The 25290-nt window shown below is 31.7% G+C and overlaps 1 protein-coding gene across 4 annotated transcripts; it reads right to left on the reverse strand.

The window, feature by feature from the left end:
• Positions 1-476: 476 nt before the first annotated feature.
• Positions 477-23466, reverse strand: CtsL1 (cathepsin L). 4 transcript variants are annotated; one of them, XM_085821111.1, is made up of 9 exons: positions 23311-23466; positions 22677-22800; positions 19361-19513; positions 19139-19278; positions 14646-14834; positions 4467-4658; positions 4168-4333; positions 3699-3807; positions 477-747 (listed from the first exon to the last, which is right to left on the reverse strand). In XM_085821111.1, exons 2-9 carry the CDS (start codon positions 22789-22791, stop codon positions 648-650), a joined length of 1164 nt encoding a protein of 387 aa, XP_085677237.1. In that variant the 5' UTR covers positions 22792-22800; positions 23311-23466; the 3' UTR covers positions 477-647. The 4 variants fall into 4 exon arrangements, with proteins under 4 accessions (XP_085677237.1, XP_085677238.1, XP_085677239.1 ...); XM_085821112.1 differs by lacking the exon at positions 23311-23466 and adding an exon at positions 22993-23243; XM_085821113.1 differs by lacking the exon at positions 19361-19513.
• Positions 23467-25290: the final 1824 nt, after the last annotated feature.

A 25290-nucleotide genomic window follows, 5' to 3' on the forward strand; every position in this document is an offset into this window, starting at 1 on the left:
CTTTGAAAAATGAGGGTCTTAAAAAACTAAACATGGCTAAAATATATGGACTGGTTTGTGTTGAGCTGCCATCTACTATAAATAAAGAAGGTTCAGAGTAACCCATAAATCCTTTTTCATTCAATTTTTCTGTGCGTACAGAAGGAAATTTTTCCGGTGTGTCCAGACCGAACACACTGTGCCGCAAAGGGTTAATACAGTAAATGCTTTCTTTCCTTTTACATGTAGTAACACATACCACACAATATTTTCTAGGTTTTAAAACTCTACATTGCTTCATTTGAGGGGGGGATAACAACAGGGATTAAAAAATATAAGCTGTCTTCTATGGAAACTACTTTCAGTATGATCGCGAGTATTTTTTTTACATGTTTGTAAGTTATTTTATATAAATAAAGCTTCATTACTTTTATTTAAGTGCTCCCCCCCAAAAAAAATCAAAGGTTAAAAAATTCCAATTAAAACAACACACTATCTCCTTTATAATAGTTTTATTACAAAACTTAATACAAATGCAAAAGATGCAGTGTAACTTGCTGCGGACGCTTTCCACAAAAAGAAAAAAAAAAAAAAAATTAACAAAAAAGGATGAACAATGAACACATATAAATTCTCACATTTGTCAGATTTAATGGTTTTAAATAACTCTAAACTAGAGGATAACTTGCTTGAGAAGCAATACCACATTGATTGTTCTTGTTTCTAGACATCTTAATATAGCCTTGATCACCCCATACGGTGCCCCAGCTAAAAGAAAAGTAATTGCTAATTAATCTCTCTAAAACTGTACCTAATTTATAGCAATATTATGAATATATGTAGTTATTTAAAAAGACATATCATTTTAATATACAAAGGAAAATTGAATATGCTTATAATTAATTTCACTTTCATTTACTTCACTATGCCATTTACACTGATTTTTTATTCAAAATTTATATCAGTTCAGAATAAAACAAAAAAATGTTAAAGACAATATAAAAAAATCACTTAAAATAATAAATATACATATACATTGAACTGGAAACAATATGCAGGGTAAGGCATCAGCCAAACAATTTCATAAAAAAAACAAAAAATATTTTAGATAAGGCATAAAATGTTTCTTAATCACACACAGGGATGTCAAGCATTGACAGTCTATGCAACTTATATTCCATATGCATTTAAAAAAAAAAGTCACTTTATCCCTTAATTACACCAAAAATTTAGAAGTTCCTTTTTATATTAACATTTTAAAGGGGGGAGGAATTCCCTGGCATTCTAATTTTTCACTTTGAAATGCACAGATATCTAGAACATTGATGTGTGTTAGGTACTAAGTGTAAATCTCACAATATTACTTCTACTTATGTTCTCTATCAAGACCAGTTATTCTATTTTATAAAGAACAGAAGTATTTTCTTTGTAATCCTCTTAATTACCATAATTTTGATCAACAACATATACAGATGGGCAGCTTTAAGAACTGGCTTCAATAAAGCATATGCATTTGTGTATAAAAATTAAAACTGCCTTCACTAATTAACAGACTTCTATCTTTCAATTTACAAATTTTAAATTTATTTTCTTTATATACAGTCAGCACTCAGTTTTACGTGTCAGGCTCCCATCTTTCAATTTATAAATTTAAATTTGTTTTCTTTAGAAACAGTCAGTGCTCAGTTTTAGGTATTAGCTACAGAAATTTAGACACACTCATGTTAAAGCAAAGAAAATACTCGGAATCCATTTTTTACTTGAAATTCACCAAAATTATTAACACTCGTAATTAGTCACAATATGGAATTATTTATCACCTTTCTGCAGTGAAGATGACAGAGAAAAACTTAATGCTAAAAATATAACCCATAAATTCATATTTATGATACAGGAAAAGAAAAGTAAATAAGTGATAGATACACAAATCAGATTATTTTGTTTTTCAATACCATTTTCAGATTTGTTTCAATATATTTTTGTTAAAAAAAGTCATAACATAGATACATTGAGTAGATTCTTTTTAGCAGAGAATAGTTGGCACGAAAACAAGTCAGTCTTTGACTGAGAGGGACTACTTCATAATGGTGTTGGAACTTTTACGCAAATTTTCCACTGCTGACCAATAAAAAACCTTCATAAGGATGTCCTAGTATCAAAGTGTCTGCATTCTTAAATAGATCAGTTTGAAGTAACCAACCTTCATAAGAATTTGACCATTTTTATGTCAGGGAACTATACAATGTTTTAATTTTCTACTTTGATTAATATAGCAGACAATGCATAAATGCATGCAGTAGACAAGCACAGACTTCAGCTTTCAAATTCAATGGTAATTTTTTTTTATTACTGTCTGTTTTTGCACTGAATGCAATTTCATTTCTTGTAAGGAAACATAATAGGACTGCGGAGTTTAGGAAGCTGATGAAAAAGAAAACACTGGATTTCTTCAAAAACGTGGCCTTTTTTTCCAACAGTAGAGCATGCAAAAATTTGCATTCCATGAAGGTGTATTTCTTATGGGACTGAAATTTGTGGGCAATTTTTATATTTTTTAAAGAGATCACTATGTAAATAAAGAGAACAACAGCATGCACAATGACAAATTTGTACAGGTCTGTTACTTTCCTTAAGCAAAAAAAGATATTGCTATGTACATGGAAAGAACAAAAGAAAAAAAAATTACATATGAATTTTGTGAAAAAGATAAGTGCTTTATTACACATATTTCTTCCTTTTTAAATTTTATTTACATATTAATATTTTATGAAATTCATAGTGTGCTGCCACATTCAAATGGCTGCTCCCTTTTGTGTTATTAGCTTGGTGAAAAATAAGTTATCAAATCGCTGATGACTATTCAGAAGGGGGTGTGGATAATCAGAAAGTGCCCAGTTGAGCAAAGGGCATTTATTTTAAGCAAAGTTTGGCAAACAATATGATGACTAAAACATTTTCTTTCATCACCAGTGTACAAGACAAGCTAAATAGGTTTACTTGTTACTACTACATTGCTTAAAAAGCATCAAGTGATAGAAACTGGAAGAATTTTGAGAACTGTGAACTTCCACAGAGCAGATTTTTATGAGATAGTTTCAAGAGAAAATACAACCAAATAAGCTTCGATTTGTTGCTACTTCTTAAATTTATACTTAGACAACACTTAATAATTATCACCTAAAAACTCACACATTTGTGTATGCATTTTTCATAGCTATAATATATGTTGTTGTTATGTCCATAGTACATGGAACAATGGTTGCCAGAGCCTACTCTGAAGAGAGGTTGGACTTCTATTTTCCACCCCCAAATTTTGAGGACAGCACCCCCGGGGAAAGGGGGTCTCCCACCAATCCATATCAGAGGACTTTCGGCTAGCCGCATATTTAGAGTGCCACCATGGTACACCAACACTATACATTTACAAACACCCATGTCTTCCCGGGATTCAAACCCGGGCCCTTCGATACCGCAGTAGGCTTCCCTAACCACTATACTGTCTAGGCGACAGTTATAATATATAAGGAAATGCAATTCAAAACAAGACTAGTAATATACTGAAAAGTCTAATGTAATACAGTAATATTTAGCTGGTATATAAAAAATTACAAAAATGTCTGTGTAATACCCAAAAAAATTGCACATAATTTACATGATCTTAATTCACAAAAATAAACACAAAAAAGAATAAATAATACAATATATATACAAAAATCTACCTGTTTTTCACTAGCCAATAATCTTCTCCATCTTCTGTTGTTCCGTAGCCAACAACTAATACACCATGGTCTAAATTCTGGCTATCACATTCAACTTCATTGTAGACACCTGCATATAAAACAGAAAAATATTCAAATAATGCATGCAATACGTTTCTGTTGCACTTTTATCACTATAGATCGTGCATTTTGTAGCATTCATTCCAAATAAACACAGAAAGTACTTTAAAATCATGAGCTAAAGAACACTTGCATATTTCAAGCTTCCGATATATAATAATAATCATCCCATATGTATACTACATTTTAAACAACTTTACAAAAAAAATTAAATATCTTTTCCTATAATAATAGCTGCAATTAATTTCATTTAAAGCAGTTAAATGCGAGAACTGTCTGTTTAATCTACAGACAATACCTCCATCAAAAAATACTAGTCCCTTTAATAAATTTAAATGTTCTTATATACCATGTGAATAAAACTGGAAAGATTCATGACTTGCATCAATGGCTACAGATATAGGTCCCACAGTTGCTACAGCTTCCATAAGCTTTGTTTCATCCCCTGATGGTACATCTACATAACCTGTGTCTGTGGCACCTCTATTAGACTTTTTGTAGTGGCATCTACCTTGCTATAAATATAATGAAAATCATGTTAATGAACCACACACAATTAAGTTGAACACACATAACAAATTACTAGGAATTAATAAATTCTGACACCAAATAAAACTATTTCTTAATCAATGTAAACAAATCACTAACCTTTGCTCTGTAAGGATAGGCTTCTTCAGTATCAATACCATGATTGTATTCAATATATTCAAAAGCTTGATCCATGAGTCCTCCATTACATCCTTCATTGCCATATTTTGTTGAACAGTCAATCAGATTCTGTTCACTCAAAGACACCAATTTACCAGTTTTACGAAAATGTTGACCTTCTAAGGCACCAGTCTATGAAAGTGAAAAAAGTGTAATTTAAAACAAAAAGTAAAGCATTATTCAAACATTCTCACTTAACTGCTATGTAAAATAAAATAACTTAGTCTAGCCTTTAACTATTAAAAAATATTAATTATGATTCACAAGAATAAATTAATTTAATGATAAAATAATAATTTATATTTCCTCATATGTAACTTGAATTTCTCACCTCAAATTTATACTAACAGAAATGTAGGTAGTTAAGGCAGCCACCTTGGTACAGTTTGGCAATATTTTACAGATGAAAAAAAAAGGGAGGACTTACTGCAAAAAATTATTTATTACATACATATTTTGTTATAACCCACTAAGTGGCACAGCTTTTTGGATCTGTTAATGAAGATGTGTATTTAAACAACTATTATATAAATTTTTATTACTTATTTAATCTTCATTTTTATAAATTTTCATCTGTTAAGATGATATTTACATTATTAAAGATAATAAAAAATGCAAAATATTTTGAATTATAATCTAGTATGTAATAAATGACGAAAATTTGCAGAGCTGGATAAAGGCAGTCATGCCATTTAGGTGGTTAACTGTCAATTGCAAAAATTACTCAATAATCCTACTTAGAAGAAGCTTCTTGTTAGTTTTATTGTGATGGAAATCTCATGGCAATTGCTTTAAGAAAGATTCAGAGTTGTTGAGAATACATGAAAATGCTTACAACTTTTTAAGTAGTTGCATTAATTTGTTAGTACCCAGATGTTAATCTAATTGCTTACTACAGTGGTATCAAACTCATGGTCCTGAAATACATTTCAATATGTATTTGTTGCAAATACAATGCTATAGTTTTAAGAGACACAGATGAATTGGGCTTATGTATCCAACTGTCAAGGAAGGCGAAAAGACAGAATAAATAAGTTGGCGCTTTGTCACTATATGCTAGGTCACGTGATTAAAGTGGGAAAATTTTCAACATTAGTACAATTACTAAATTTAGTTTGCCAGTCAACAGCAGTGTTCTGTTGGTGTTTCAAGTTAAAAGTAAATTATTTAGTGGCCAGTTTAACATACTGGATTACCTGAAATAAATGTTCAGTTTAAAATTTAATATTTAGCTGTCAATATATCTAAATTATAAAGTAAAATAAACCATAACTGAACACAGACTTGTAGAATGCAAATTTTGCACATACATGTTTTCGTAATTGTCTCCATTTATCCAGCGCAAAAACAACAGTTATATGTAGTATACAGCAGAGCATATGGTGTGGTTCAACATTCATTCATTAAAGAAGTCAAAAATTGCTTAGAACAGGTGGGGAGGATTCTAATTACCGATAACACTCAATGACATGGTACCGAAGCTCACAACATAGCAGCCAAATGTAGAGGTTTTAGTCCTTCCGCCGAACACCCATGCATCGAGGAATCAAAAAGAGATTCCAAAGCCTATTATGTCAGGCACATTTACATCTCTGCAAATAAAGCACAGGGCGAATGAAAAGCATGGCATACTCATGGCATTTTGAAAAACAAAAGATGCTGCATAAAAATGATTAAACTCACATAGGAACAAGTGAATCTATCAACAATAAATGCTTGCTGGCATCTGCTCTGAATAGAAGTTGTGAACAGTTTTTAAAGGATTTCCACTGATTGAAAATGAAGCCTAGGGAAAAAAGGAATAGACAGTGAAAGATTTTCAGATATAGAAGAAAAAATGAAAGAATTAGTTGAGAAAGTCGATCTTGAAATTACAAATGAAGAGCTGGCTGATCTTATAACATTTGCAAGCGCTGAAAGCAGAGATAGTGAAGATAGAGTCTTTAATGCAAAAAAGCTACTCAAGAGGTATTGAAAAACAAGGGATACTTCATGTGAGGGCACAAAAAACTTTGAACTCCTTAATTGCAAAACATTTATGGAGTTGCATTAGACACTCTCTTAAGCAAAATCACCAGCTATTTTTCTTTTGTATTATTATTATTATTTATGTATGTTTTGATATATATTTAATAAATGAAATTGAAAATTAAGTTTTTCTTTTCTTTCTTTTTGTATGTGTGGGTTTGTTAAAAATTTTAAATTTTGTTAAAGAATTATTCATTCTGTTATTTAAAAAAAAATGTTGACATTTTGTTAAAAAATTATTATTCTGTCAGTTGTTTTCAGATCATGCATGTGCCTCATATGCTATTTGAGTTTGAGACCAGTGGCTTATGTGATTTCCTTAAATATGCATCAACTGGTTGGTGTATTAATAATTGCATTAATTGAGGTTTTTGCACATCATGAACAAATGACCCACAATGGCTCAGCAAGCATGCCTTAATATAAATTTTAATTATGCCAGGGTTCGTACACAATTCTGCACACTGAAATTAAGTACTTTTAAGGACCATTAATGAAAAAAAAAAATTAAGGACCTATAAGCAAATGGTAACTGAATAAAATCAATTAAAAATATCAATACTTGAACTTCACTTTTGTAATACCATCTTAAAAACAAAATAGATCTGTAAGTAGGATGAATTATTATTAAACATGAACTAATTGACAAAATTATTAATAAGCTTGACAATAAAATCAACTTTATAAAATGTATCAAACAGCATTACATATTTTACATTTATAATAGTTGGACACATTTGAAAAAACATAAGTGATATTTTATTTATGTTTTACTAACAGTAGGCTTTATGTTGATTTTTTTTTTTTTTTTTTTTTAATGTTTCCTTTTGTCACATACTTGCTCAGTCTTGAGATTTAGTAAGCAGCAGGTAAATTTTATGTCAAGCGGCATAGATTAAAATGAGAATTAAAATCATATCAGAATGCTTCATAACAAAAGACTGGATGTTGTCATCACTGCTGCTTGCCTAGAGAGAGAGAGAGCTCCTGATTAGAACAAACTGGAAAGGCCTGTAGTGGGCACGGTTGGCAAGTTTTGAAAGTTCAATGGTCTCTGTCTGACGCAGTTAGTTAGTACCGTACCTTCTTATAGAGTTCAAGGATTGTAACCCAGTTAATATACTTTAAGGTCCACTAAAGCAACACGTGATAAGTTGTTTTGTATTATTTTAGGTCTCACTAGATGCAAAGAATAAGTTTTACATAAACGTTTACATTTTTGTGTTTTATCTAGTGACCACCATAAGGATTATTGAAATGAAAGGCAATAACTCACTTTAATATGCAGAGATAATTTTTACGAGTAAGCAGTTAATTATAACTAATTAAATTAGCTAGTTAGATGATCTTAGTTATAATGGATTTACATGGCCACTATTAAATTTTGTTTATTTTTTAACAATATTTTTTTTAAAAAAAGCCCTATTGAAATAACAAACTAATAAAATTTGACAGTTTAAAACACATGTAATTTATGACATTGATTCTTATATTAAATATTATATTTACACATTAAACTATATAAACGATGTAGGATAATTACGCATTAAAGTATATAAACGATATTAGGATAATTACACACTAAATTAGGATAATTACACATTAAAAGATTAGTTACAAAACATTTATGTTTTGTAACAACAACACTCAACAAAATATTTGTGGGTCTTTTTAATTTGAAGCCTTACCAGAACACTTTGGCTAATTTATATCAATTTCCTTCTCTTTAAGCACCTTTCTAAGCACCTTTCTTTACCTTCAGAAATTTATCTCAATATACAAAGAAAGGTTTTCACTAGTTTCTACGTGCTTTATCTCCTAACTTGTCAACCTCTCCACAATGTAGCTATGAGGGTTTACTTGATCTGGTAAATGTTAAATTGTCCAAAAACCTCCCAATGGATGTGAAGCAAATTATCGCCATGTCTGAACTTAACTACAACGTCAGACAAAGGTTTAAATAAGCTTCTTATTTAAAAAGAAATTAGAACATAAAGGCATGTTCTGGTGCTAACAAAATCAATTACATCTCATGGTGATGAAATTATACAAGAAGAGTCAAATTCAAACTAAAAATGTGGACCTGGTGTCCACAGACTATATAATTTAGTTATAATTTAAGCTGGCTCAGTAACTCTATCATATGAGGAAATAGAAATGGGAAATTATAGTAAAGACTGAAATCATAAACAACTAGACAATTTACATAATAATAACTGTACATATCTTTGAAGAATAATTTTCTTTATGTATTCAGTTTCTTTCTTCAACTCATTTCCTTTTCATTTTAGAGTTTTTGGACTTAAGGATTTTTGGGTACTTTTCCGTTTTGCCGGCGCAAACGATAAAGTCGCCAATAATATTTTGAAATGATGTATTTGTTAAATGTAAAAATGTTAAAAATGATGTATTTGTTGGAGAAACGGATTTTCCATATACTGGAATTTCACCAACTGGAGGACAGTATTACAACAGCAAGAAGAAGCTCTCAGTGCAAATTCCAAGTCGCTAATGGTCCATACGAGAAATTCAAACAAACAGGTAGTGTTGCAGATGAGAAAGACGGAAATGACACTGACTGCTTATTACAGAAGCAAATGCACACATCATTAAGAAAACTGCATGCCCCTTTGAAAATCAGCCTGAAAAACTGCAACTGCATATCAACTGAGCAAAATGGCAGAATAAAAGATAATGAGCAAGTGCCTGGCTTTGTTCTCATACAAAATTTAAACACAGCAACTGCTTCAGACCATATCCACAGAGAAAAGGATTGGATTGGATTATTGTAATTTGGCACAAAACCTGTCAAGGTTATCTGCACCAGACAAATGGTAACAATGCAATTAGTCATTTGTAAAAACTTCCAGCTTAGGTAAAAAGAGACAGATTACAATCTATGATAAAAGCTGATATCTTTTAAAAATAAGGTTAAAGTCTATTATAAAAGTCAATATCTTTTAAAAACAGAAACAAATTACGATGATGTGTTTTTCCAATTAAACTTCCTAAGTCCAGTTCTGAACAATTAAAATGTTTTTGGCAAAAATAATTAAAACTCTGGCATTCCACCAAGATGTGATGGATTGTCAGATCTGCATTGCAGTTTGGGCAGCTGGGATTCTCTTCTCCCTTCAGAAGATACTCATGGGTCAGGCGACAATAGCCAATTCTCAGTCGAGTCAAGAGGACATCCTCCCTTCTATTAGCCATACATGGCCAGTATCCAATGGTGGGTTTTACATTTCTCAGCTTGTTATATACTTTTTCATCCCATTGCTTCTGCCATTTGCTGAGAATTTTGCTTTTGACAAACCCTCATAGAGAAAAGGAACATGTTTGCGAATGAAATGCTGGAAATGATTGACGGTAGCAATACTGATGTGAACTCTACGTGATTTTCAGATGAAGCACATTTCTATATCAATAGATTTGCCAATAAGCAAAACTGGCAAGTTTGGGGAACTGAGACCCTTAAGTGTGTGTTCCACAATCACTGTATTCTCAGAAAATTACTGTATAAGCAGCTGTTTCCAGAAGAGGTAGAACTGCACCCATTTTTCTAGTGATACAGTGATTTCAGAACCTGACTTAATTATCTGATATAAATACAAATCTTAACATACTTCCTAATAAAGAGTATCTTACAAAATTACTAGTCTTAACAAATACTTTTTACAGAGGATACACGTTTTTAATTATAAATCTCTGCATTTTCAGATACACTTTTTTCATGTGGCCAGAAATTCAATTTTAGTTGTTTTGAAATATGGCTAGATGCAATTTATAATACACTGGTTATCATAAATTAAGGAAAAAATCGCAAAAATAGTGATAACTTCCTCAAAAATAAGCCAAACCATGTAAAATTTGAATATGTTGCCAAGTAAGAGTAGCTGAGTAAAACTAAGTAAGTAGTGGCGCTGCACTCGGAATACATCATCTGCAAGGAGAATAAAAGTCTATGTTTGAGAGCAAGCCTATATATTTCACTATGATAGTGACATCAGAAATGCGAGATAGCCAATTCGTAACAATGACCTCCAGGCATCATTTGCCTGCAGAACTACGATGTAAAGCCACTGGGAGACTAGAGGCAGGATAAGTCAAACAGAAGTGGCCAGATGGCTAAATGCGAGTCCTTCTGTAGTTCATAGACTTTGGAGGCGATTTCAAACCACAGATTCGGCATCTAGGAGGTTAAGCCAAGGACGGCCAACTCCTACGAAGAGCGCCGATGACCAATATTTGACATTATGTGCTCGCAGGAATAGAACCGCTACTCCGACTCTTCTTAGATCCTCCCTTGCTGCAGCCACCGGAAGGTTGATGTCGACATCAAATGTGCGTAGAAGCTTCACGAAGGTGGTCTGTATGCGAGACGACCAGCCATTTACGTGTCGCTCACGTCACGCCATAGGAGGGACCCGTTTGCAGTAGGCACGACAACATGTCCACTGGACGCCTGACCAGTGGAGGGCTGTTCTCTTAACAGATAAGTCCAGGTTTAGTCTAGAAAGCTATAGTAGGCGCTATTTGATATGGAGAGAACCTAGAACCTGTTATCATCTGTCAAACATCCATTAAAGAGATGCATACGGAAGTGGCAGTGTCTATGTTTGGGGTGGCATCTCTTAGAGTGGACGCACATGTCTTTCCAATGGAAACCGTGAATGCTCCAGTTTATAGAGATGACATTCTTGATGCTTATGTGCACCCACGTGCCGGGGCAGTAGGTGATGCTTTCCTGTTACAGGACGATAACGCAAGACCACACAAGGCTCACATCGTAGATGATTATCTTCAACAGGAAACAATTATGCACATGGAGTGGCCAGCTCGATCCCCAGACTCGAATTCTATCGAGCACATTTGAGATGCTGTTCTTGCCGAAGATAGCTCGAACTTATTTAATGATACTTAACTTCAGTAAGTGGACTGTAATATTATCAATAACAAATTCATTTTAATAAAAACAACATTATTGAATACTAGCACACGCATGTGCTTATAGTTACCTACGTAACTTAGCTAAGAGCGAGCAACCATATGCTCTTACATCAAGTCAGAAATCATTCATACTAATAAAGCAAAAACGAAATAACTTTAGGGTTACACTAAAGCCAAACTCTGCTTGGCGTAAAACAATGCTGCCAAGCAATACTTTTTCAGACACCGAACAGATGCTTTAGAGAGACGTCTAGCTGCTCTCAATCTGCCCCCTCAGACCCTTGCTGCACTTGCAACTGCTTTGCAAGAGCAATGGCTCTACCACATAATTGAAAGCATCACGCATCACTGTATGTGCTGTATTGCTTCTAGAGGCGACCATATTCCATATTGAAGGTACTTTTACTATAGCAAACTGACACCTTCGATTTGTTCATTTTATACATGTGCTATTTTCTATACTACCATAATTGTCTGGTAATTTATTTTTATGTTATTTAATACCTTACTATGCGTTGTATATTGTGGGTACGTTTCATAAAATTCTACATGTAACTTTTTCAGTAATCGTGATTTTTGTGATCTTTCCTTAATTTATGATAACCAGTGTAATTAACTGCATTTCTTCAGGTCAATGGAAAATATGTTGATTTGGGTGGGGAGGGGGAAACATTAAAATTTCAATGCAGCTCTTTAGCTAAATACATGATTTATCTCAGAAATTTCAAAAACCACCTATAATAAATATAATTGGGTACTTTTCCGTTTTGCCCGCGTAGACGATAAAGTCGCCAATAATGGTACAACTGATGCCAAACAGAATATCCTCGATGATAACGTTTAACGCCTCATTTTCAAAACAAGGCGCAGCCATTTTTTTATCAGATTGTTTCTTTCAATATTAGCACGGAATTACGTAGAATTTCTACCAGATAGTTCAGTTTTATACCCTACAGCCATTCGCGGTAATTAAATCTATTAGGATGCAATCACATCGCTCACCCGAAGGTGAAAATATAGAAAAGATCAAGTGTTAAATTCATCAATTTTAATTGAGCACTGCAGCTTTACAGAATTTCTGAGTAAGCTATTCGTACAAAATGAAATAATTCTTGCTTTCAAACTTTTATTCCAAATTAGGATTTAACTTGAAATTAATGTAGGTAATTACTGAGAATTAGATTTTTTAGTGTAGTTTACGTGAGATGAGATCACTTGGGGTCACGTGATATGAACCAGCGAATCAGGATGTTGAACCATGAAAGCATAATAAATTCTTAAATTAATGTCTTTTTACAAAATTTTACAGGATATTAAAATGTTTATGCCTTCAAAATAAAAAATTCTCAGAGCTAACATTTGTTAACGTTTTTTATGTGTATACTGTATGTTGTTGCCAATAAAGTCTGCTTGGCAAGATTTGCGCTGGTGGAACGGAAAAGTACATATAATTGTTATGTAATACATTCTACACGCAAAATGCACTAACTATTCTTTCACGCTACATCATCACAGTGTCTAGTACTGAGATATACATATTAGGGTTTCTTTTTTATATAGAGGTTTTTTTTTTTTTTTTTTTTTTTTTTTTTAAACTTTTCTATCATTCTTCTCCAACATTCACTTTCAGAAGTATACACTCCTATTTTATTTATTACACAGTTTCCTTGTAAAGCTCTTTAAGAACTTAAAAGTGGAACTCCTATATTAAGTAAACTTGAATACTATCTTCAGTTTAGAATTTTGTTAGAAAATTATCATAAAATAATAAATTGACGCTAAAAAAACTAGACACTGCTTTTCTGTTTTAGAGTACTTTACATAAAATTTCCAAATCCAATTTTGCAGCATTTTTAAATGTTATAATTTCTGGAAATTGTTTCACATGTTCTCACTTCTTCACTTAAAGGTGTTGTTATTTTTGGTTATGTGTTGGTATCAATACTTCCTACTGTATGTGTCAACTACAGCACGAATCAGTATTGTGTCATTATTTCATTAATATTAAAATATACAAAGAGCAGTACCAAAATATTTTGCTAAATGTGCTATTTTTCTTCTAAAATGATTCATTATTCCTTTAAGATAACTTCTTTAAACTATTTTGAAAGTACCACAAAGCAAAGAAATACAGTATTACTACAAGAAGTAAATACAGTCAAAAGTCGTTAATTCGGACACCCATAATCCGGACTTCAAAGCTAAAAACTTTCTGCGCATGCTCCGCGTTGACACATGCACGTAAGACCTTTACGACTGCGCATATGCGTCTGCGCAAGCGCAGAATACATTTTCGCCTGCGCATTTAATGTATAACGGACGGTATATGCTAAAATTATCTATTTCAGTTAATGTTGATGATTGCGTTGTTCCTTAATCTTCGAATTGGATCAGGCTTATTATTTTTTGCAGACTGTAAGAGCAATTTTATAAAAGTAAACTTGAACTTTCGATTATGTCAAATAGTGTACGTAATACTGTACGTAACTTCAGAAAAAGAACAATGACAATCTATAATACTGTATATATAAAAAAAATCATTTTTTTAAAACTCTTATTTAAAAAAAAAAAAATATGAGTTTGAAGTAGAATTTCCGATGCTGGAGCTCCCAAAGGATCAACAAAACGAAAGTATGTTTTGATGTCCATCAAACAAAAAGTGGAATTGCTGCAAAAAATGGATAAAGACATGAAGAATGTGACAGAGAGGTTAGTCAAAACGAAAAAATTTCAATTGACAAGTTAGTCGGTATTCTCGGCACAGCAATTACGGGACTTGTTCAGTTACAAAGTTCCGCCGTTCAAGAAATTATGTCTGTTTATAGAATTAAAGAGAAAGTATTATCACATAAAACGAAGTAACTTAAACAACTTACATTGAAAGAAATGTTTAATAAAGTAAACAAATAAATATTAAGCCTTTTTTTTTTTTTTTTGGTAAATTTTGATACCCTTTAGATCATTTGTTCTTTATTTCATAAATTACGGTTTCATATTTTTAATTTTAGAATTTCTGCATGCCATCTTACGAGATTTAAACTGATGATCTATAATCCGGAAAAATCGATAATCCGGAATCGCCGAAGTCCCGACGAGTCCGGATTAACGACTTTTGACTGTATTACATATTTCATTACTTACTGCACTGAAAGACCAGCATGAACCACAGTGTCCTTGATCTTTAACAGGAGTTACATAACCCTTTTCAGTCCAATTAACATAATCAGGCAAAACAACATTCGCTGGGCTCAGATATGTTGAAGCATTTGAAATGACTTCTTGATAATTACGTTTGAAACCATTCATTGTTTGGACAAATTCATGATGAAGCTAAAAAAAATATTGATATGAATTATATTAGAATGCACAAAACAATATTTATGCAATATTATATTTAAGTAATAATGCACACTGAATTATATTTTAGTACATAACTATCCTTTACACAAAACAGATTTAATACCATGACTATAATACTGTACGTAACTTCAGAAAAAGAACAATGGCAATCTATAATACTGTATATATAAAAAAAAAATCATTTTTTTAAAACTCTTATTTAAAAAAAAATATGAGAGTTAGAGAAACCACAGATCCAAGTGAATCTAGTAAATGCTTAATTTTTAATTTAAGAAAAAAGATTTACTTAAATATGTCTTTTATTAAAACAAAAATGTTTTGTAATTCATTGCCTAGCTGACATCCACTTTTACAAGGGGATTGATTACTTCCTTGTTAAAAGTAGCCAACAAATAAATCTTGGCATCATTTGAAATGAGCACATTATAAGCTGAGATATTATGTTCACTAATTTTTAAGACTAAAGTATTTTTTAGCACTTTAGCAAGAAATTACCTTAAAAAAAAAGCTATCAGCAAACAATGAAAATATAAACAAATGTATGCTTCTTGCATTCCTTGCTTAAATATTCTTAGGTTAAAAAAGAAATCACAGAAAGCCCTAGGGCAGACCACCATTTAAACAAATACACTTTCTGATAACTTGCACTCTCACTGAAAAGCTGTGGTGTGTGTGTATGTTATTATGGCAAAGCCTCGAGGGCTATCTGCCTAAGGGGAGGGATGCCTTCGTGGAAGACTTTCTTAGGGAAACTGGCTCGTATACACGTTACACATGGGGGAAAACCATGAAAACTCCCATGCAGCCAGCCCGTTCGTGGGATTCGAACCTCGGACCGAACTATCAGTGTTCAGCGACTTTACCGCTCGACCGCTGGTGGGCTCCTGAAAAGCTGTGGAAAAGTACCGATATGGAAATGCACCATGTCGCCATAAAAATATTTATCTGGCAACTCAAGTAGCATCCCTCCCCATGTTATGAGTGTGTTGTTACATTATGCTTATTCACAACTGGCCCTAAATAAAACTACCTGATGACAATTTCATGGTCAAGAGTATAATAAGTAAATGAAATTAAATGTTAAGTATTTGATACATTAAAACAAATAATTAAGTAGATTAAAATACATGATATCAAGCATCAAATTATGTTTTCAAAACAATAATACTTAGTAATTGATTTAGAAATATCATTTCAAATCTCAATTTACACAAACTAATATTACCATCTATCATAAACTATGTACGTTGAATAAATATACTATGGATTTAAAGAGCTTAATATATATAAAACACTGAGTTTACTAGAGAGAACCTGTTGATAACAGTGCATTTTTTATTTGCCAAGCTTGCCAACAGTTAATCGGCAAAAGTTTTAGCAGTATATGATTAAGTTATTGTTACACAGAAAAAGACATGATATTAAGCATAAAGTTGGCAAATGAAACAAGTTATTCTGCATAAATAATTGAACATTTTGAAAGTTCTTAATTAGACACCATAAAAAATATTACACGCAAGTCAAATTTAGTTTATTAAATGTATGTAAGCAAAAATAAGTTGGTTAACATGTCATTTTGAACATATCAGTAAATGAAATTTGTAGAAAAGCATGATATTAATCATACATAAATCTGTCTGAAATAAGAATACATATCATTCACTGTTTCACGCAAACTCACTTGATTCTCTATGCGATTCTGTAAGATAGCACTTTCATAACTTTGTCTAAAAAAATATATATATACGGGAACAATATACTTTTTATTAGAAAATTTTGTTTTTACAGAATCAAGTATCTTTCGCCTGTGACAACTGGTCACCTTTTTCTGAGGCACAAGTCCGACAGAATATGCTTAATTTATTTATATCATAGCATAATATCGTAGGTTAGAGTAGACTGAAGGGTACCCCTTGCATTATCGCAAAGTTGTTTCATTTAGCCATAAGTTGTTTTGTTTATCACCAATTTGTTGTTTCATTTATGGTAACCTGAGTATAGTTGAATGTTACAGAAACCCTATTATGATGCATGATTGCAGTAAATTTGTTTTAATGATGTTTTGTAGGAGTTTGTGGCGTGTGTTGGTTAGGAAGTACATTGCTTGTTTTGTTGTTTAGACAGTAGAATGGCTGAATGTAGTAAGATTAATTTGAAGTACTATTTGGAACGAAAGGGGAAAAGAGCATTAATTGACTGGTGTGTAAATGAAGGTTTACTTAGTAGCCATTTTCCGGACAGTCTGAAACAACGGAGGATATTTTTTACTCTTCGTTTTTTTAATTTATGTGGCAACGCTGATATACAGATTCGAGTTCATATAATTTGAGGAAGTTTTTAGATGCTGTTAAGGAATTTTATGTGCTCCAGACTGACGATGAAGAAATTCCCAAATAAGTGGATATTTGCTTTGTGTAGTGTTTAGATGCATAAGAGGTTTTTCCTTTATTATATTATTTTATTGTTTGGTTAAAATATAGTGTATTGAGATCATGTATTTTTTACTTGCCTCTACTGTTGAATTGGGTGTTCCTTCAACATTTTTAAAGTGAAAATATATCAATGTGTACATGGACAAAGTCAAGGGGGTGTGCAATGCAAAGTTTGTGTAATTAATTAATTTTTTTTAATGAAAATACATCAGCCTGTACATGGATAAAGTCAAGGGAAGTGCCTAGTTTGTGCAATTCTGTTTTTTTTTTTTTTTTTTTTTTTTTTTAAAGTGAAAATAGGTCAATATATATGTGGTTACCAAGTTTGTGAAATTCTTTGACTTGTTATTGTCTTTGTGTAGTGGCGATTTTTGGATTTTTGGCTCTAAAATCGCCACTACACAAAGCCAAAATAACAAGTTAAAGAATTGTACAAACTCGATATTCATGTACTGCCAAAAATCGCCAAGGGAAACCTGTAAATATACTTTTACCATTTCATATTATCTCCGTCTGAACATGCTTTAGATAAATGCAACAATTCATTCAAGATGCATCATTTATGTCTATCTCCAACAGCTTCTTTAACAAAAATAATTCTATTTATTCATTGCTACAAAAATCAGAAAAGATGGTACTGAAATTAGACAAAATAGCCATATACAGTACAAATTCTGTATATGGCTATTTTGTCTGATTTCCGTCTGATAATCCGTATGTCCATTATCTGGAATGATCTATAATCCGAACCTCAAAGTCGCAAACTTTTTTTTTGTATGCTTTACACATGCGTGTTTAATGCAACACATGCGCATTTAATGTTCATGCAGGCACATTTAACACAACAAACGAAGCAACTTAAACAACTTACATTGAAAGAATGGTTTAATAAAGAAACAAATAAACATTAAGCTTTTTTTTCGTACATTTTGATACCCTTTAGATCATAATTGCTCTTTATTTCATAAATTATGGTTTCATATTTTTAATTGTATAATTTCTTCATGCCATCTTACCAGATTTAAATTGATTGATCTATAATCTGGAAAAACCCTTAATCCGGAAACACCGAAGCCCCGACGAGTCCGGATTACGGACTTTGTACTGTAAAGAACAAATTATATGCACGGATACCACAAAGATGAACTATGAGCGGAATACAACTTGCAAACCGTGAGCAGCAGTGAAAGAAAGGTTAGGTTATTTAATTATGGCAAAGCCTCGAAGGCTATTTACCTGGGGAGGGATGCTTTCGTGGAGGACTTTCTAAGGAAAACTGGCTCATATACACTTTGGGACACATGGAGAAAACACGAAAATACCCATGCAGCGAGCCCATTCGCAGGATTCGAACCTCGGACCGAACTACCAGTGTTCAGCGACTTTACCGCTCGGCCGCTGGTACGTGCAGTGAAAGAAAGAAAAGGGAAAGTAAGATGAACAGCTGCTACCTTCAAACAACCAAATTTGTGAGGTAGCCTCCTTTTAATTGTTGTCACTTTTGGCAGTATATCTGCAGCAGTGCTTCCAGAACATTTATCATAACTGTTACAAAAAGTTAAATGACAATCAGGTACAAATTTCTGATATCAGCAACAAAAAGATTGCATTCAATCTGTAAGATCCATGAGAAATTTTATTTTTTCTGTAATATTTCTTTTAGAACTTAATACTGACGTATCCCTCAATTTCTCTTTGCTATGTAATTTAAAATGCATATTAATACATTATTTCAGAATGCACGCCAAGTCACATACTTTTAATCTAATTTTTCTCTAATAAAACAATTACAGACTCAACATTTAAACTATGAAATAAGAAGAATTAAACAATTTTACTCACCAAATCCCCAAACTTATTCATTGCAAGACTGTAAGACTTCTTGCCCTTAGAATATAACTGGTTATGCCGAGCAATTTTATGCTTATTTTCCATGAAAACTTTCATCCTGAAAGCATCTTCGGTTTCTTCATATAGTTTCTCTAAAATTGAATAGAAAGATAAAAGTTAGAAGCTGAAACTGACCCTAAATATAAATATATATTAGTACACTATACTATTTACTATTTCCATAATCTTGTCCTGCTTTTAGAATATATTGTGCCTTTTTAGAATTCCTGTCTTTAAAATAAAACTGGTTAAGCTGAGCAATTTTATGCTTATTTTCCATGAAACCTTTCATCTTGAATGCACCTTCAGTTTCTCCATAAAATTTCTCTAAAATTTTAAGACAGATAATAATTAAAAGCTGAAATTAACTCCAAATAAAAGCATTAGTATATTATCTCAAAGTACATCTCAAGAAATTTTAAATATAAACAACATATTGATAAAGTACCAATTCTGTAATCACTTTTAGGCTGTTTTTGCAGCATAATGTTAAAGAAAAAAAAAAATAAATAAATAAAAAAACTATTTCATTAAAGCAAAAGAAAACTAGTGAAAAGACAACATTAATTTGTATACAAATATATAAAAAATACTATGTAAATTCGTAATGCTATTCCTAAAATATCAATCATTAACTAAGAATAGTCAATAACTGCATGACCTAAATGTTACACTCTCAGTATCATTAGGGATTAAATAAATTTTGCTATCTAAATGAACATAATCAAATCTATATATAGAAAACATACAGTAATATAAAATTAAAGGTGGGGGAAATAAAGCTTATATTGTTGTACATTTTATAATACCAACATTATTGAATTTTACAATGGCCATTCACAACAAACTAGATCCGACATTGGGATTTTTTTTAATTTTTGCTTTTCTTAAATGCGGACCCCTACATATGTGATATCATATATATGTTAAAATATGCACATGGATTATATGCATATGTAACAAATTTCCCTATTTGAAAATTTTACATATCATCAAGTATTGTTGAAGGTCAGGGTGTAAAAAATCATAACTTTTAAAGACATTAAAAACAAAATAATTTTTTTTATTTAAATCAGATTTTTAAAAATTTTTTGTTACATTAAGTTATTACAACACATTAAAGGTTTTCAAATTACACCTAGATAAAACACATTTAAGGTTTTCAAATTAAACTTAGATAATGGTATGAAGCGCAATATATATATTTTTACATATACAGTTCAAAACCCTACATAAATCCAGCTGTCTAATACCAGGAATGATCTAATATTCAGATCTTTAGCTCACCAAAACAAATTCTCAAATTTTAGGAATGGAGACTATAGTATCCAAGAAAACAATCGATTTTCCTCCCAACTAATCACAATATACTGATTGATGTTAGCTCCTTTTTTCCGTAGCCGTGGGAAAAGGAAAAAAATTAGATTCTGTGGAACTTCATATAGCTTCATAATCTAGCAATTTATCCTCTTCCTTAACTTTCTAATTTGATCCAGCTTATTATTTTTTGCAAGCTATTAATATTATCAAAATTAAAGCTTATGTCAAAAATAGTTTCGAATTGTTGAGCTGCAGCAGGATCTACAAATGAAAACATATTTTAAGGCCAACAGAGCAAAAAAGCAGAACTGCTGCAAAAACTGAATAAAGGCATATTAGGTCTTAAAAAATTTTGCAAAGAGTAGTATACTAAAGTCAACAGAGAAAAAAGAAAAAAAAAATCTGAAAGCTTTTCAGATTTTATATTGTGCCCAAAGGAGCTTTTTTTAATGTTTTTAACGCACTTAAATCATAAAATTCAATCCAACAAATATATTGAAAAATATTTAAAAGTTTTTTCTCCCGTACAGTATTGCCATTGCTCGGTTTGAAATTGTCGAGTTTCTTAATCAAAAATTCACAAATGCTTTACAAAATATGAAATAGATAATAAAACAAATTCCGAATTTAGACTTTCAATTGCCCATATTCGGGCGGAGTCATATTCAACTTTTGAGGGCTCTAGGTACCGCTCTTTTATTACAAGAAACATACATACATTTATGCAGATTATTCAATTTCTTTAAATATAATACAGGGTGATAATATTTGGTGGCAACAATTTCAAAAGTAATTCGCCATTTATAGTAAAACAACACAAAATGCCGAAATGAAATTAATAAGCCCTTCTGAGCTAACGCTCCTTTGGGCTAATAAGGGAATATTTTACATTGTTTGTAGACTTTCACACTTTACTCGGAGCAGAAAAATCATTTATATTAAAAAAGATTATCCTGCACAAAGTGATGGTTGAATGCATGCAACAGTGTTACAGTTAGGGCATGCCACTTACGGGATTCCAACGCTAATGGCTCAAGCCAAATATTTCATGAAGGAATAGACTTAAATAGTGAAATTCGCATATATAACAGACTGATTAAAAAGTTGCCATGGAATAAGGCAATTAAAAATTTCATATGAAAAAGCTTCAGATTAACAATCTGCAGATGAATTCATCAAGCTCTAACAGTGAAAACTTATCTACAAAACAAACTTATGACTCACAAAACTACTTTTTCCTGCCAATATGGTGATCCAAAATACTTTGGCATCCTCTATAGAAAAGGCTGCAAATGGCATCAAAAATTTCAAAGCGAAACAAACACAGTATATGCTGCAGAAATGTAAACTTTTCATAATCAGGTAAAAAAAAAAAAAAAAAAAACCTCATGCATTTAAAGAAGATTTTTCCTGTCATCTATCATTTAAGTAAAAGACACAAACACCAACGATAATTAAGACAGTTACAGACTGTTTGACTAGTACTTCACATCATTTTAAAAATCCAAATTTTACATCTATAATTCATCCAATGTATATTGGAGTATTGTGGGCACTCAAATACAGATTTACAGTACCATTTTCAACATCTACTCTTAATTTTCAAAACAGTGGCCATTCAGGAATTTTTTAAATATTTTAATATGAAATCTGCCATGTGGATCATGAGAGGATGCATCTGCAGATAAAATGTTTGGCATCAAAGTAGTGATGAAGATGTTCACAAATCTGTAGGTTTTCGGATAGCACAAGCAAAAGGCAAAACATTCCAATTAATGGAATTCATTATGACGTGATAATAGATGGAGAAGATATAACAGAAAATTTCCACTGGACTGACAATGCCCCAATCATCAATCAACTAATGAATAAAATCTGCAGTATGGATTAAACCATAACTGCATATAATGAAATATTACTGCATAAAATATTATTGTTAACAGTGAAGAAGGTGACAAACACGTTATTGAGAATGATAATTTAGTAGAAATTCTGGATATGGCTATTAGAGGATTGGAAGAATGGAACTTTGAAAAAGAAATTAAGTCTACTGACAAAATTAAAAGAGAAAGTACTAGAACAAAATAAAAAAACAGCTTATGAAGATAAAAGTTATAATCAGCTTGCAACATTTTTTAAAAATTCAGATTTTAAACTCATCAGAACTCACTGAATTCAAGCTTGAAGGCTTCCCATTCTTCTTTCAGCACATCCTTCTCTGAAACATAAGCACTGGAAGCGTAAATAAAGCCGCAAAAGGCAAGAAATGTAAGTAATACCTTCATGATCGGTATCTGAAACAAACAGTAAAATTAAAGAGAGATAAATAATTCAGATAAATAATAGAGTCAATATTTCTCTAAAATATCTAAATTTTTCTAATATGAGAAACTGACCAAATCTTAATCATTATTTAAAAATAATTCTTAACTGAAATACTTTTATGTTCAATGCAACACATGTTCTATTACGATATAATGCTATACCTTAATCTCAGATACAGGCGATATTTTAAATTACTAATTATCAAAACAATTAATGGGAAGAAATAACAGTTTTCAGCTCAAATTTAAAACTGCCAGAAAATAACTTAGGTGTTATAAACTGCAAAAACGAGCCCTAATTCATTACACTTCTCAGGTTGACTGAGATCTGATCATTTGACTGAACTCAAAATTTTGGAACTTTTTTCCAGTCTTATCAAGATTCGTTGTCACTAAACATTTAAACCTATACAGCATATTATTGGCTGAAATCTTATCTTTAGGAGCTCTTCTTGGTATTAAGCAGACAGATATACGTACCAAATGAAAGGTTTTTAGATAAAAGTTCCTCTCAACGCCTACAGAAACACACAACGAAATGAAGCAAGAAGGTTAATTCCCTTACACTACGACTGTCACATGACTTTTCGAAAGCGAAATCTGGTTTCGTGACTCAGGGTCAAGCACGTTGAGAAAATCACGAGGTTCATGTCTCACGAGCTTCAGTCAAGCTGAGCAAAATATCCCGACTAAATATTTGCTTCTGATATGTGACAAAAATGCATTTTCGATATGAGATCATAAAATATGAAATCTTTAACAACTTTTAATTTCTGTGAAAATGAACTTTGCATTTTGACATTAAATTAATTTATTTTATTTATTTATTTATTTATTTTTTATAAATAAAAAGATCTGTAACCTATTTCAGGAAAATGCTCCGAATACGATATAAAAGTATTTTATATCTGTGACAACCTTTTAAAAATTTGACTTAATTAATGCAAATTAGGTAAATACTTCCAGAATTCGGACAAAAGGCTGAAACAATTTTCTCTGAACATAGATAATTTTATATAAAACACTTTATTTACTTTTATTCTAATGTAGCAAAAAAACCGCACTAACTAAATGCATAAATAATTTACATTCTGATGAGGATAAAATTATATACTACCGTCGGTAATGAGTCCGAATTCTTAACTTGAGCGGCGTTTTGGGTGTAAGGGAAATATCTGTGCTAACTGTACAGCCCACTAAGGACAGAATAATTAATGCTGAGTACTATTATTTCCACTCAGAATTCAGTACTGGCGTATAGGCTGGCTACATAGGAATTTTCGTGAGATGAACGTAAATACCACGTGTAATGTAGAGGAGCAAATTTTCCTTAGACTGCATTCCTCGCTTACGCAGGTAGCTCTTATGTACTTTTAACAAAATACAGTAAATCCAACATCTGTCTCCATTTAAACGTCACAAAACAAATTTTAGACTGAATATGAATTAGTAAGTGCGATCGAAATAATGTCAGTAGTTTAGTAAATGCAACCCAGATTTCGGATTAAAACTGTGTTTATTTTTAGCAAAGTAAAATTCTTGAGTTAAAAAATCTTTGTTTCAATAAATTAATTGTTAAATAATCATCAAAGAAACGAACTTTTTACTACCTAATCAGCACTAATCTCTTGAATATTCATTCAATAATTCCGCGTAAAGGATTGAGAAAACTTCATTTTGTGAAGTAACGTTCCCCAAGATCCTGCCTGTGCATTCAATTAATTCAGTTTTAACTAATTATTGTACATCATAACTGTGAAAGGCAGAAATTGAGACAGTTAGCATCACCCATAATTTTGACTAGTAAAATAATTTATCATTCCAAAATAACACTACAGAATACTGTGATGAATAAATACTGCATTAACAACTGCATTGACAAATTAATGAATTGAGAGGTAGGCGGCCATCTCACTTGAACGACCCTTTGGAACATACAATCCCTCGCAATGGCGAAATGTGCGCTTCTAAATCCGCCTCCGATTGGCAGCATCAAGACTGATCATAATATGTAATTTTTAATTTTTTAAGAGGGATAATGCATGTGACTAAAGATGAACCCAAAGCTGTCTAAAGAAAAGCAAAACAACGTTTTAGTTTTCTTTCCTCTCACAGAGAATTTCTGTTCTTTAGCTAGAAAAAAAAAAAAATTCTAATATAAGACAACATAGCAAATATTTTTCTTATTAGAGATTATCATAATAAACTTTTCAGAAATCTGCAAAGAGTCCTAAAATCCCATTTAATAGAAAACAAAAAAATTCAAAAGTCACGTAGCTTCGAGAAAACTGCACGTGTCAGAATTAAAAATGACTTAGACATTAGAATACCAAGATAATTGTTTTCTGATTAAATGAAATAAAAAATTAGAAAGCCTGAAAGGTGGATCATGTTACTCACTTTAGTTATTCAAAAAGAAAATAATAATTATTTTAAATAACCCTCTGGCAACATTAGGGG

This window comes from Stegodyphus dumicola, chromosome 7 (genome assembly GCF_044657685.1).
Source record: "Stegodyphus dumicola isolate Sdum_Otavi_A_Nest chromosome 7, ASM4465768v1".
Taxonomy (NCBI): Eukaryota; Metazoa; Arthropoda; class Arachnida; order Araneae; family Eresidae; genus Stegodyphus; species Stegodyphus dumicola.